This window comes from Emydura macquarii, unplaced genomic scaffold (assembly GCF_026122565.2).
Source record: "Emydura macquarii macquarii isolate MOO-44397 ecotype Brisbane River unplaced genomic scaffold, CSIRO-AGI_Emac_v2 contig_1386, whole genome shotgun sequence".
NCBI classification, from domain to species: domain Eukaryota; kingdom Metazoa; phylum Chordata; order Testudines; family Chelidae; genus Emydura; species Emydura macquarii.
In genome coordinates this window covers 1,514,227-1,526,483 of record NW_027131523.1, presented here as the reverse complement: position 1 = coordinate 1,526,483, position 12,257 = coordinate 1,514,227, and the positions used below count along the sequence as shown (strand labels likewise).

The 12,257-nt window shown below is 64.0% G+C and overlaps 2 protein-coding genes across 3 annotated transcripts; one reads left to right on the top strand and one right to left on the bottom strand.

Annotated features, from left to right (window-relative positions):
• The first annotated feature begins 36 nt into the window (after nucleotides 1-36).
• Nucleotides 37-3,975, top strand: CCDC115 (coiled-coil domain containing 115). Of its 2 annotated transcripts, none has more exons than XM_067552280.1 (5): nucleotides 37-243; nucleotides 753-856; nucleotides 1,517-1,626; nucleotides 1,787-1,957; nucleotides 3,013-3,975. In XM_067552280.1, exons 1-5 carry the CDS (start codon nucleotides 130-132, stop codon nucleotides 3,027-3,029), a joined length of 516 nt encoding a protein of 171 aa, XP_067408381.1. In that variant the 5' UTR covers nucleotides 37-129; the 3' UTR covers nucleotides 3,030-3,975. The 2 variants fall into 2 exon arrangements, with proteins under 2 accessions (XP_067408381.1, XP_067408380.1); XM_067552279.1 differs by lacking the exon at nucleotides 3,013-3,975 and adding an exon at nucleotides 2,035-2,244 and having other exon boundaries at nucleotides 43-243.
• Nucleotides 3,976-4,195: 220 nt separating this feature from the next.
• Nucleotides 4,196-11,249, bottom strand: LOC137155848 (transforming protein RhoA-like). The gene is made up of 5 exons (XM_067552294.1): nucleotides 11,161-11,249; nucleotides 7,135-7,292; nucleotides 6,015-6,135; nucleotides 5,588-5,718; nucleotides 4,196-5,295 (listed from the first exon to the last, which is right to left on the bottom strand). Exons 2-5 carry the CDS (start codon nucleotides 7,288-7,290, stop codon nucleotides 5,122-5,124), a joined length of 582 nt encoding a protein of 193 aa, XP_067408395.1. The 5' UTR covers nucleotides 7,291-7,292; nucleotides 11,161-11,249; the 3' UTR covers nucleotides 4,196-5,121.
• Between the last annotated feature and the right edge of the window lie 1,008 nt (nucleotides 11,250-12,257).

Here is a 12,257-nt window from a genome sequence, read left to right as displayed (position 1 = left end):
GAGGGAAACCGGGATTGGCTCATTTCCAAGGTCATGTGCGCAGGCGGAGGGGGCGGGGCGCGTGGGCAGCTGGTGGCTCTGTGCTCGGTCCGGCGGGACGGACGGAGGAAGGGTCCCGGCCGCGGCGCCATGGCCGAGCTGGCGGCGCTGAGCCAGCGGCTGGACGAGCGGCTGCTGCAGCTGCTGGAGGCGCTGGAGACGCTGCAGGACAAGAGGGAGCGTTTCAACAGCAGCGTGGAGCAGGTGGGGCGGCGAGTGCGGGGGCCCCTCTGCCCCCCCACACACTCCCCCCCCCACACACACTGCCCCCCCAGACCTCACTGCCCCCCCACACACACAGCCCCCCCAAACCCCTCTGCCCCCCCTCACTGCCCCCCCCACACACACAGCCCCCCCAGACCTCTGCCCCCCCACACCTCCCACCCCCACACACACAGCCCCCCCAGACCTCACTGCCCCCCCACACACACAGCCCCCCAAACCCCTCTGCCCCCCCAGACCTCACTGCCCCCCCACACACACAGCCCCCCAAACCCCTCTGCCCCCCCACACACACAGCCCACCCCCAAACACACACACACAGCCCCCCAGACCTCACTGCCCCCCACACACACAGCCCCCCCAAACCCCTCTGCCTCCTCCACTCTCCGTTCACAAGGAGCCCCGGTGTCAGCCTGAGGTTGGGGGGTCTCCAGCGGGGCGTGCCCCCTCCAGCCGCCCCTGACCCCCCCCTTCTGTGCCCCTCGGTGCAGGGCTGGTTCTCGCTCTCCAAGTCCCGCTTCGCCATGGGCTGCAAGTCGGTCTCCGCCCTGCAGTACGGGGCCCACATGGAGCCGCTGGTCCGGGTGCAGGCCAGGTGAGAGCGGGGGGCTGCGGGCCGGGAGTGGGGGGCACCGGCGGACGCTGCCTCGTGACGATCCCGATTTCACGCAGGGCACAGGAAGGGTGGGAACCCCCCCCCGATCTGCGGCACCCTCAGTTTTCAGGGAAGGTGTCTGCAATTCCCACCAGACTCTCCCCAAACCGTGGGGCTGGAAGGGACCTCGGGGGGTCGCCAGGTCCAGCCCCCTGCACTGAGGCAGGACCAAGTCAACCTCGACCTGCCCTGACGGGTTTGTCCAACCTCCAGTGACGGGAACCCCACAGCCCCTGGGAGCCGGAGCCGAGCGGCCCTGTCCTGACCCCTAACTCCGGATTTGGCCCGTTGCTTCTTGTCTTCCCTCCCGCCCGGTGACCCACTGATCCCCGGCCCCGTTCCGAGGGCCGGGAACGGAGCCGACGACAGTTCTCAGCCGGTGGGTGTACGGGTGGACGGAACCCTGGAAGCCGACGGACGTTACCAGGAAAATTCGCTCCCCTTGTCTTCGACCAAACAGTAAACCAGGGTTTACGCAGGGCCCGGGCCATGACCCCGGGGCTAGGGGGGTTTCCCCATCGGGTCCAGGCTGGGAACACGCTGGAGGGGGCCACTCCTCAAAGCGCGCGTGGGGTCAATGGTGTGGTTTGCCCCTTCCAGCGAGGCGGGCAGCGGGCCGCTCGTCTTCCAGGTGATCCCAGGAGAATCGGGCCCCGAGGCCGAGGCCGCCGAGTCGCTGGCTGAGGAGGAAATCGGACCCCGAGAGCCAGGTGAACTAACGGAGGGAGAGCTGGCGGGGGAGCCCAGGGCCGGGCTGGCGGGGGCCGCGGGTCGGGAGTGAGGGGCACTGGCGGGGGCTGCGGGTCGGGAGTGAGGGGCACCCCGGGTGGGGTTCCCCTGTGAAACGCCTTTCACTCAATGTCTCTCTAGCCTTGCGTCGGCGAAAGGGCCCCGGGCCCACGGAGGACCCGGGGCGCCCCCTGGAGACAGACCCCGAATCCCCCGATTCCCAGCACGGGGCCTCGTCCCGGGACCCGCTGACCTGGTTCGGGATCCTGGTGCCCCAGAGCCTCCGACAGGCGCAGAGCAGCTTCAAAGAGGGTGAGTCAAGGGTGCCCCCCAGAGGGGAACGTCTCCCCCCCCCCAGCCCCACTCCTCTGACCCCCTGCTCTCCGCAGGGATTCGCCTGGCCGGGGAGATGGCCACCCTGCAGAGCGACATCCAGGCCACCCGGGCGCAGTACCAGGCGCTGCTGGAGAGAAAGCGCCAGCTGCTGGCCAGAGAGGGGTAGTGCAGTCTTTGCCCTCCCCCCCCCGCCCCACAGATGGGGGGGCTGGGCACATCATAACCTACGGCACCAACTTCAATAAACTGGGATCCCTGCTGTACGCGTGTGTCCATCCATCTGTCCCTGCCCCTAGGGCTGAGCCCTGCACCCCCCCAACAGTAACAGGCTCCCCCCGCTCCCCCCCTTTGCACTGAGTTGTTTAAGCCCCAGCTGCCTGGAGAGGACTTGATCTTCCCCGGGGGGCGCAGATATGGGGCAGAGCTAAACACCTTGAAAATGTGGCCTGTGTGGGGCCCAGCTGGGACTGGGAGAAAGGTTGGAGCAGGGGCAGCTGGGAGCCGGACTCCTGGGTTCTCTCCCCCGCTCTGGGAGGGGTGGGGGGGGCCTGGGAGCCCGGACGCCTGGGTTCTGGCTAGATTGTCATCGCTGCTCAGCTGCACTTGGACGCAGACTTGGCCCCTGCCTGCAATCGGGTCCGTGCTGGATTCCCCTCAATCCAGAGCGACTCTGGATTAACAAAGCTCACTGGCCCTGACTTTAACTACCTGAAAGGGGGTTCCAGGGAGGATGGGGCTAGGCTGTTCTCGGTGGTGGCAGATGACAGAACAAGGAGCAACGGTCTCAAGTTGCAGGGCGGGAGGTCTAGGTTGGATATTAGGAAAACGTTTTTCACTGCGATGGTGGTGAAGCACTGGAATGGGTTACCTAGGGAGGTGGTGGAATCTCCATCCTTAGAGGTTTTTAAGCTGAGGCTTGACAAAGCCCTGGTTGGGATGATATAGCTGAGGTTAGTCCTGCTTTGAGCAGGGGGTTGGACTAGATACCTCCTGAGGTCCCTTCCAACTCTAATATTCTATGATTTCCACAGGAGCAGCGCCCCGGTGAGATGGAGCAGGGGTGCCCGGGAGCACGTGGGGCCCCAGCTAAAAGGGGCTGGGGAGCAGAGCAGAGCAGTTTCCCTTTGTGGCTGGGCCGGTCGATGCTGCACTGCTGGGCCAGTGATCCCCCCTGCATGAAGGGTTAATAGTGCAGTGCCTGCATTCCCCAGGGGGTGGCGCTGCAGGGCCCCTGCCTGTATCCCCAGCTTGCCCCTCACACAACAAGCTTCTCTGGGGTCCCCCTCCCTGCTCAGGGGCTGCTGGCTGCACTGGAGCCAGCCCAGGGGAATCGCTGCAGCCCTGCCCTGCCTGCTGGGGCAGAGCCCCGGCATGTCCCTCACGTGTGTTCTTCAAAGCAGCACCCCAGAGTTTTTGAGCTGGGGGGGCCCTACTGTTACGAAGGGGATTAAAGGACCCCCCTTTCCCCAGCCTCTCCTTGCAGGGGGATGGAGAGTGGTACCACCCCAGAGAGGCCCCCCAGACATGGGCAGGGCACTAATGGCTTGTCAAGGGGACAAGGCCAGGCACCTGCCTCCCCGCTGTGCCCCAAGGATGCTGCCCCCCAACCCCCCCTGGGGGCATCTCAGCCCCCACTGAGCCATGTGGTTGCAGCACAGGGGGCTCCTGCTCAGTGCTGAGTGAACCATCACTGGTGGCCACCCCCAGCTGCTTCACCCCAGAGGTGGCTGCATTTAGGCCCTGCAATCACTGCACAACCTGGTACCTTGCAGGGCCAGGGGGAGGAACAGCAAGCTGCAGCCCCCCCTCCTCTGCATGGAAGGATTATACTCTCCTTCCCCCCCAGTCCTTAGGGGGGCTCCCCTGTTTCAGCCCCCCCTCACTGCCCCCATACTGCCTCTGCTCCCTGGGGATAGCCTGCCCCATGGCCAGCAGGGGGCATCCCTGGGAGTAGATCACCTCTTCCCCTGCTTCACAGAGAGGGGAAGCCAAGGGGGCAGATCATTGCGGTGAGTTGCCCAAACCATCCCTGGGCAGGGGTAGCACGGACTGAGTGGCAGGACCCCCCCCCTCCCCCAGTGCCAGGGGCTGTACAGGAGGGGGAGGGGAGCCCGAGTGAGAATGGGGGGTGGAGCTAGCAGGGGCAAAGCTGGGGGGGTTTTGTAGGTGCTGGGTTGAAATAAGCCTGCTGGGGCCTCCCCTCCCCCCAGCATGTGCCTCCCTTGACACCCCCCCTCCCCCATTTGTAAGTGGTAGATGCTCAGGCCCAGAGATCACGCAGGATGGGGGGGTGGGGGTGCCCCCCCCCCCGAGAGCAGCTAGGAAGAGGCAGAGCCGCCCCTGTACTAAACAGCGCTACAAATTTATTCTAGAACTGTGTGTGTGTCTTTCAAGTACATTGAAAAGTAATGACCAACTGCCCCGGGAGCACACCCGGCCGGCACAGGGCAGGAGAGTGTGCCCTCTGCGCTCCCCCGTGGCACTGGCTACTGTGGCAGGGTGGGGGGCCCTGGCCCCGACGAGGGGGGCAGGAGCCGGGCACCCTCCTTGGGCAAAGCGGCCCGCAGCGCCTCTGCATAAAAAATATAGAGTTCTCGGGGCGGGCCCCCTGGCGTGGGCACCCCCACTTGGCAAGAGATAAATAGGAGAGTGGAAGAAGAAATCTGTACAGCAGGAGCACTGCCCACCCCCCGCCCTGGGGGTGCAGAGCAGGCCCCCTGAGGGGCACCCCGCTGGCGAGCCAACGCTCCTCTGGCCCAGGGGATGGCATGGCCAGGGGCAGGAGAGGCCCAGGCTGGCAGTCAAGCTGATGTCCACAGCGCTGAGCCCCTTGGGGGAAGCCTGTGGGGTGCGAGGGGCAGGACAGGCTCCGATTGAGAGGCCGTTGGAAGGGCTGGGGCAGAGCCGCCAGCAGGCAGTGGAGCAACCATGGGGCTGCCCCCCGAACCATTCAGGGAGGGAGGCTGGGGCCCCCATGGCTGGGATTGAGGGGGGCTGTGCCAGACCCCCCCTGACAGCGATGGGAGGCCCAGGTAGCCAGAGGAGATGGGGGCTATACCCTAGGAACCATGGAGATGGAAGGGCCTGACCCCGTCCCCCAAGTATGGGGGCCAGAGGGAGGGCCTGGCGGGGGCAGGGGGTTACAGCAGCTGGCAGGAGGTCTTCTTGCGCCCGCGCTTGGCCTGCAGGGCAGCCCGTGTGGCCATCTCGAACACCTCGCGCACCCCGTCCTTCGTCTTGGCCGAGCACTCCAGGTAGCCGAAGGCGCTGATCCGGTTGGCCATGTCCCGGCCCTCCTCCGGCTTCACCGGCTCCTGCAGGGGCACCAATGAGGATCAGCACGGGGGGTCCAGCCCACAGCAGGGGGCAGGGGGGTCTCATGGGCGAGAATGGGGGAGACCGGGAACCAGGACGCCTGGGTTCCAGTCTTGGCTCTGGGAGAGGAGTGGGCTCTGCTGGTTAAAGCAGGAGCTGGGAACCAGGACCCCAGGACACAGCCCTGGCCTGGGGTCTGAAAGGTTAATGGGTGGCTGCTGATTCATTTGAGGGGTGAAGCACAGTGGGGGGAGGGGCAGCACCCCAGGACGGGGGTGGGGGGGCCCTTACCTGCTTCATCTTGGCCAGCTCCCGGCGCGTGTGCTCGTCATTGCGCAGGTCCTTCTTGTTCCCCACCAGGATGATGGGCACGTTGGGACAGAAATGCTTCACCTCGGGGGTCCACTTCTCCGGGATGTTTTCTGCAGGGGGATGGGGCAGGGTCAGCCTCAGGCACCCAGACCACACTCTGGCCAGCCCGGACTCCTGGGTTCTACCCGGCTCTGGGAGGGGAGGGGGAGCTAGTGGCTGGGGCTCCATCTAAAGCCATGAGCCTCTGGGCCAGGTGTGCAGCGCACTCTGGAGCAGCTGAGAGACCTGGCCACTACAGGGGGCTACGCCAGTTCTGCTGGGCGCTCCCTGCCCAGGACTGAGATGTGGGGGCTGGCCGATCTCCCAGGGTGCAGCCCCCTCCAAACCAGGGGCGCCCAGCACTCACCCAGGCTGTCGGGGCTGTCGATGGAGAAGCACATGAGGATGACGTCTGTGTCGGGGTAGGACAAGGGTCTCAGGCGGTCGTAGTCCTCCTGGCCAGCTGTGTCCCAGAGTGCAAGTTCAACCTGCATGAGAGAAGGGCAGCAGTGGGACTGGCTGCCCTCCTGGGGGGCTGCTGCTGGGCAGGGGGCTAGGGGCTGCGGGTCCAGCTGGAAAGTCACTGGCTTGCTCTGGCCAGACCCTGTCCCAGTTCCTGAGCCAACTGCTCCTCTGACCCCCTCCCAGGCCCCCTGCTTCGGTCTCAGGTGTCCAGCCATCACCATGCAGGGCAGGAGCTCGTGCCCCTCTCCCCGCAGATGCCAGCAGTTCAGCACCTGCCGTCTGTCCTCTCAGGGCAGCGCCAGGCAGCTGGGCCCCAGCCCCCCCCCAGCAAAGCACTCTTTGTTCCCAACAACAGGCCAGAGAGACAGCTCATAGGCAGGGCTGTCCCCAACCTTCCCCCGGACACCCACTATGCCCGAGTCCTCGCCCTGGGCCTGCCCCACAGCAGCAGTGGGTCTCTCCCCCGGGCGGAGGCGGGGACTCCACACCCCCTCTGTAGCCCTGGCTCAGTGGGGCCAGTCACTGACCAGCTCCTTGAGATCCACGTGGATTTACAAGGCTGTTCTCTAGTCTGACTGTTGTGTGTCAGCCTGTCTCAGTCCCGAGCCGGGGGCAGGGCTGCTGGGCAGAGGGCCAGCCTCCAGTGACAGCTGGGGGCACAGCAATGCTGCTATATCCCAACCAGCAGCAGTGCTCCAGGGGGGCAGTGTCCCCCCATTCAGCATCCCCCAGAGAGACACCCCATCCTCCTCCTGGCCTTGATCGCCACCAGCAAAGCAGGGACGCAGCAGTGGCTATTTCAGGGGACATCGCTCGGTTTCAGAGCTGGCAGCCCGATGCAGCGAACTGGCGAGCGAGGGCCTTCCCCGCGTGCAGAGCGACCGGCGCAGGACCTCTGCAGTGCTTACACTAGACAGTTCTCAGCCACGAGGGCAGCGGTGCACAGCGTTACGCAGGCTCTGCTCCCTGTGTTAGAGGCCCAGGTTAATGGCCCCTCTCCAGCCAGCGTGGGGCCACGGTACCTGTTTGCTGTCCACCTCGATGTCAGCCACGTAGTTCTCGAAGACAGTGGGGACGTAGACCTCGGGGAACTGGTCCTTGCTGAAGACAATGAGGAGGCATGTCTTGCCACAGGCACCATCTCCCACGATGACCAGTTTCTTCCGTATGGCAGCCATGTCTGGCAGAGGGGAAACGGGGAACTCCCATCACTGAGCTAGACGAGGGATGCTAAAGCAGGCCAGCTAGACCCCAGCCCGCTGGAAGGGAATCTGCTAGGAACGAGGCCTAGATGCCCCCAAAGAATGCCAGCACTGCCAGCTGGCACAAGGAAGCTGGTGCCATGTGGAGTGTGAAGTAGCCCACAGGAAATGCTAGAGGAGGGAGTGAGCAGGGAAGGGAACCGAGCTCTGCCAGGCAATTTTCCTGTGTAGACAAGCCCCAAGCCTCCCACTCAGACCCTAGAGCTTCCAGCTTCAGTCAAGATTCTGCTTTTCCCCTTGGCGGGCAATCCGGGGGCACAAGCCACACTAGCCTCCAGGCTCTGCAGGGATGACCAGAAAAGCAGGGCCCGCTCCTCTTGGGCAGAGCAAAGCAGGCACAGCGAATTCCCCTCCTCTGGCCTGTAAAGGCAGCCTGAGGCTGGGAATCCAGCGGTCTGGGTTCAACCCCTGCCTCTGCCATGCTCCCAGTGTGACCCCAAACCAGCCACTGGAACCCAAAGGAAGCTGGCACCTAGCCCCATTTTAGGCATCTGAGAATCCCTGCCTTGGTGCCTCAGTTTCTCCAATTCCTCTCCTACTCCTCAGCTCTCTGGGGCAGGGCCTGTGTCAGAACACCCCCCTCTCCCTCCCTGACCCATGTACAGCTGTAAGATCCAGAAGGGGAGGTAGGGGATAGAACTCCAGAGACCCAGGCTGTATTCCAGACTGCCATGCGGTGACTATGTGCAAGTCACTCCAGCGCAATGCCTCAGTTTCCCCATCTACAGCAGAGAGAGACTACCGGGCAAAGCACTGTAAGGGCTGCGGAAGAAGAGCACCATGTATTGCAGTGACTGTTTAACGACGCCGACAGCTACATCAGCAACTTGCTAATTTGTCCCATTCGCCCCAGAGCTGTCAGACTGCAGCACTCCAGCAAAACGATCATCAGCTCACGGCTCCCAGCATCCTGCCAGTGTGGACTGAGGGCCGAGCCTGCTCTGCCAGGGCCAAGGTCCTGGCTGCTTTGCTCAGCTGGGCAGCTGGCTTCCTAAGGCCAGGCCAGGCCATGCCAAACCCTGCTGGTTTGTGTTTTGAAGAGGGGAGGGGCCCAGCACCCTGGTGATTCACCACTTTGGCTGTTCAGCTGCAACAGGAAGTTTCAGAGCCAAGCGAGTTACACCCACATGTGGAGCGTGAAGCGGCTTTCTCAGGATCACTCACCCGCACTCGGAAAAAGTTAGACAAGCCCTTTCCAGTAGCCATCGAATTAACCAGCCTGCCCTGCCCAGCCGAGACTGACCACGGGGGGGGGGGGGGGGGAGGAGGACACAGACGTCGAGATCAGGACGTAAGAAGATAAGGCCTGACCTGCCATGCTAGGTCAGACCTGGGCTCACCTAGCCCAGTATCCTGACTCTGACAGTGCATTCCAGGGCCCGAGTTTCAGGGGGAATGAACAGAGCAGGGCAATTCTGGAGTGATCCATCCCATCGGCCAGCCCCAGCTTCTGGCAATCAGAGGCGGCCTTGCGTCCCTGATCACCTTGGCTAGTTGCCATGGACAGACCTAGCCTCCAGGAACTTCCTTCATTCTTTTATGAGCCCAGCAATCACATCCCGGCAGCAAGTCACACAGGGTGACTGCGTGCAGTACTTCGACCTGGTGCCTCTGCTCAGAGGGTGAGACGTAAACCCTCCACCCCAGGGGTACGGCTGCACACAACTCCCACCACTGGCTTCCCGGGGACCTTCCCTATGTGCATTGAGCTGAGCTAGCAGGGAGAGACCCTGTCAGCAGCTGGTAAATCCCAAATTCAAGAGATTCAGGTTTCTAGGCCTCAGTAGGGAGGAGATGGGGCAGCTGCTATAGGGCCGAAGGAGCTGGAAGCATCAAGACCAACAGGGTTTAAGTTTTCCCCACATCTCAGCACATTGTACAGGGAGGGAAACTGAGTCACAGAAGGACACAAAGGAGTTAGTGGCAGAGCTGAGATCACCCCCAATCTACTCCTAGTCTGGGGTCACCAGGCAGTACACCAAGCCCTGGGCAGAAAGTCACCACAGCACAGGTCATGAGGCTGATTCACCACTAGAACCCACACCCAAGAGGTGAACTCAGCGTGCAGATGGAGCCAGCCCAGAGAACAGAGCTGGGCTCAGGCTGGCTACACACAGCGGCTCTTCTCAGGTGAGGAGTTTCCTGTTACCGACCCAGGGCAGGCAGAGCACCCAGACTGCTAAAAGTTCTGATATTTGGTAACTCGGGTCAGCATGAGTGGCGGTGCCACCATGGGGGAGCAGCACCCAGCCCAGAGGGGGCAATCAGCAAAGAAGGGCTGCAAGAACAGGTGTATAGCAGATAGGGGGACTCTCCAGGGGGAATGCTCTGCAGTCACCTGGGAGCATTTCCCACCAGTTCCTCAACACAACAGCTTTTTGTGCACACCAGGAAGTGAAGGGGAAAGGAAGGTCCAGGAGATCGAGGTTGAAGGAGCTACGAGGGAGAGCCTAGGTGTGAACTGACAGCCAGGTGGGGTCGGGACATCCTCGAAGATTCACCAAGGATGGGCCTCCCCCTACCCCATGGAAGGCTTGCTATGGGCCAGCTGCCTAGAGGAGCCTGCTGGAGCTGCTCAAACAGCAGGTCCAGGGCTGCCCCCAGCCTCCCTGGGAACAGTTACTAGGCCCCATGCCAAGCACTAGAGATGACTACATGACACTAATCTCCCTCATGGGTCCAAGGCCAGAGCCTGCCCCCAGCCCAGAGGCCCAGGAGACCATCCTGTGCCCTAGGCGAGGGTCCCCCAGCCACCCAGGACAGGAGAAACCTGAGCCCAACCCCCTTCCCCACCCCCTGGACTAGACAACCAGGAGAGAGAAACCTGACCCCCCCCCCTCCCCAAGGAAAACATCACCCCCACCCACTCACCGAGCCAGAGAGGTGGTTTCCCTCAGCAGCACTGGGCCAAATATTTACCCTCCCCACCTCTGCCCCAGGCAAAGGCCTGGCCCCGCCCCTCCGACCAGACAAACCCCGCCCCATACCCAGCTGCAGCCACTTATGGCACCCCCTCACCCACACAGCTCCCACGGGCCCTAGCAAAGAAAAGTAACTCCCCCCCCCCCCCCGGCCACCCACAGGACAGCAACACCCCCGAGCAGAGACTGACCCCACACACCCCCGGACAAAGTAATGCCCCCTCCCCCCCGCCAGTGCCCGACCCCCCCATACTCTGGGTCAGCAACCTCCCCCTCCCCCCCGCCAGTGCCCGACCCCCCCATACTCTGGGCCAGGGAACCCCTCCTCCCACCAGTGCCCGACCCCCCCCACACCCTCTGGGCCAGGGAACCCCTCCCCCCACCCTCTAGCCAAGCCCCGCTCCCCACCGCCGGGCTGAGCAGCCCCTCCCCCCACGGCGCTCACCTCCCACACCCCCAGCGCCTGTGCCACATGGACCCGCCTGCCCCCCCCTCACCCGGCCCGGAAGGGAGGCAGCGGCTCGCGCTCCTCCGCCCCTGGGCCACGCATGCGTAGAAGCTTCGAGACCGCACCCAGGATTCTATTCCCCCCCCCCAGCGCCGCGCGCTGACCCTTGCCGGGGCACGCCCCTCCCGCGCCTCCCAGCCAATCAACGGCCGCTTCCTCCCCCGGGGCGCGTGACCCTCCCCCACCACACTTACTCCCCCCCCCCCCAATCCCCGGCCGGCCGCCCGCGCGCAGCGCATGCGTAGAGCGACTCCCTCCCCCGCACCAACCGTCGCCCGGTCCCGCTCCCTAGGACCGAGCCAGACTCTACAGCGCGAGCTGCGGCCCCCGCCGTGCCCCGCGCCGGGCTCCACTCACCACCGGGCTCTCTCGGCCACCTCCGCTGCCGGCTCAGCCGCCGCCCGGACACTCCAACCACCTCCGCCCAGTAGCCCCACCCTCTCCGCGTGATAGACAGTCCGCGACAGCCAATAGCAGCCGCTTTAAACACCCGCCTCCGCCAATCCGCAGCTGCGGGCGCGGCTGCCCCGCCTCGAGGCCCCGCCCATCTTGAGAAGGACAAGCGACATCAGCCAATGGAAGCGAAGAGTTCCCAAAATCCAGCTAATCCCCGCGGAGGGCGGGGCTCAATATGGCCTTTGGCCCCACCTGTCTCTTGATTGACAGCCATGGCCTCCCAATCGCTCCACGCGACGGGACAGAGCGAATAATGCCCCGCCCACAATTCTGACAAACGGCCTAGCGGGGACCAATACATGTACCCGATGGTAGAGTTAACCCAATCAGCATTAGAGAACGGGGCAATGCTCTCTCAAGCCCCGCCTGGAAAGGTGATTGACATGTGAAGAGGCCAATGGTATTTGACCAAGCCAGCAAACCATCCAATCGCTGTCGGAAAGCGGGGCTGAAGGTCCCGCCCTGGGATGAGATTGACAGCAAAGCGGACGAGGGGAGAAGATACATTTTCCCGGCCAAGGCAGCTTCAACGTCATGCCCATCACTTTGACTGGCAGCGCCAAGCAACCAATGAGAACAGCGGCCGAGCCAAGGGCCGTTCTCGCCCAGGCCTGTGACGGACAGCGGAGCAGGCCAATGGCCGCGCTTCCTGCCTGTTCGGGACAGGGGGAAGGGCGGGTTGCCTTTGGCGATAGACGCCATGGAAACGTGCTCTGCCCCCAGGAGCTCCCCTCCCCCCATGGGGACCCCCCCTTGGGCCCCTGCCCAGCCCTGCCTGCCCCCCCACCTGCAGCTAGTTTATGGGGGGATCGGGGGGGGGGGTGTTAAGGGGCACAGGCAGGTGGGGGGAGGGGCAGCTGTGCGACAGAGGGGAAACTGAGGCAAGGCCTGGGCCAGGTTCTTCCTGGCTCTGAGCCCGGCTGGGACCCAGCCCCGTGCGGGCCAGGTGGGGTGCAAGATCTAGCGAAGAGCTGCCCCAGGCCGGCTGCTGGCAAAGG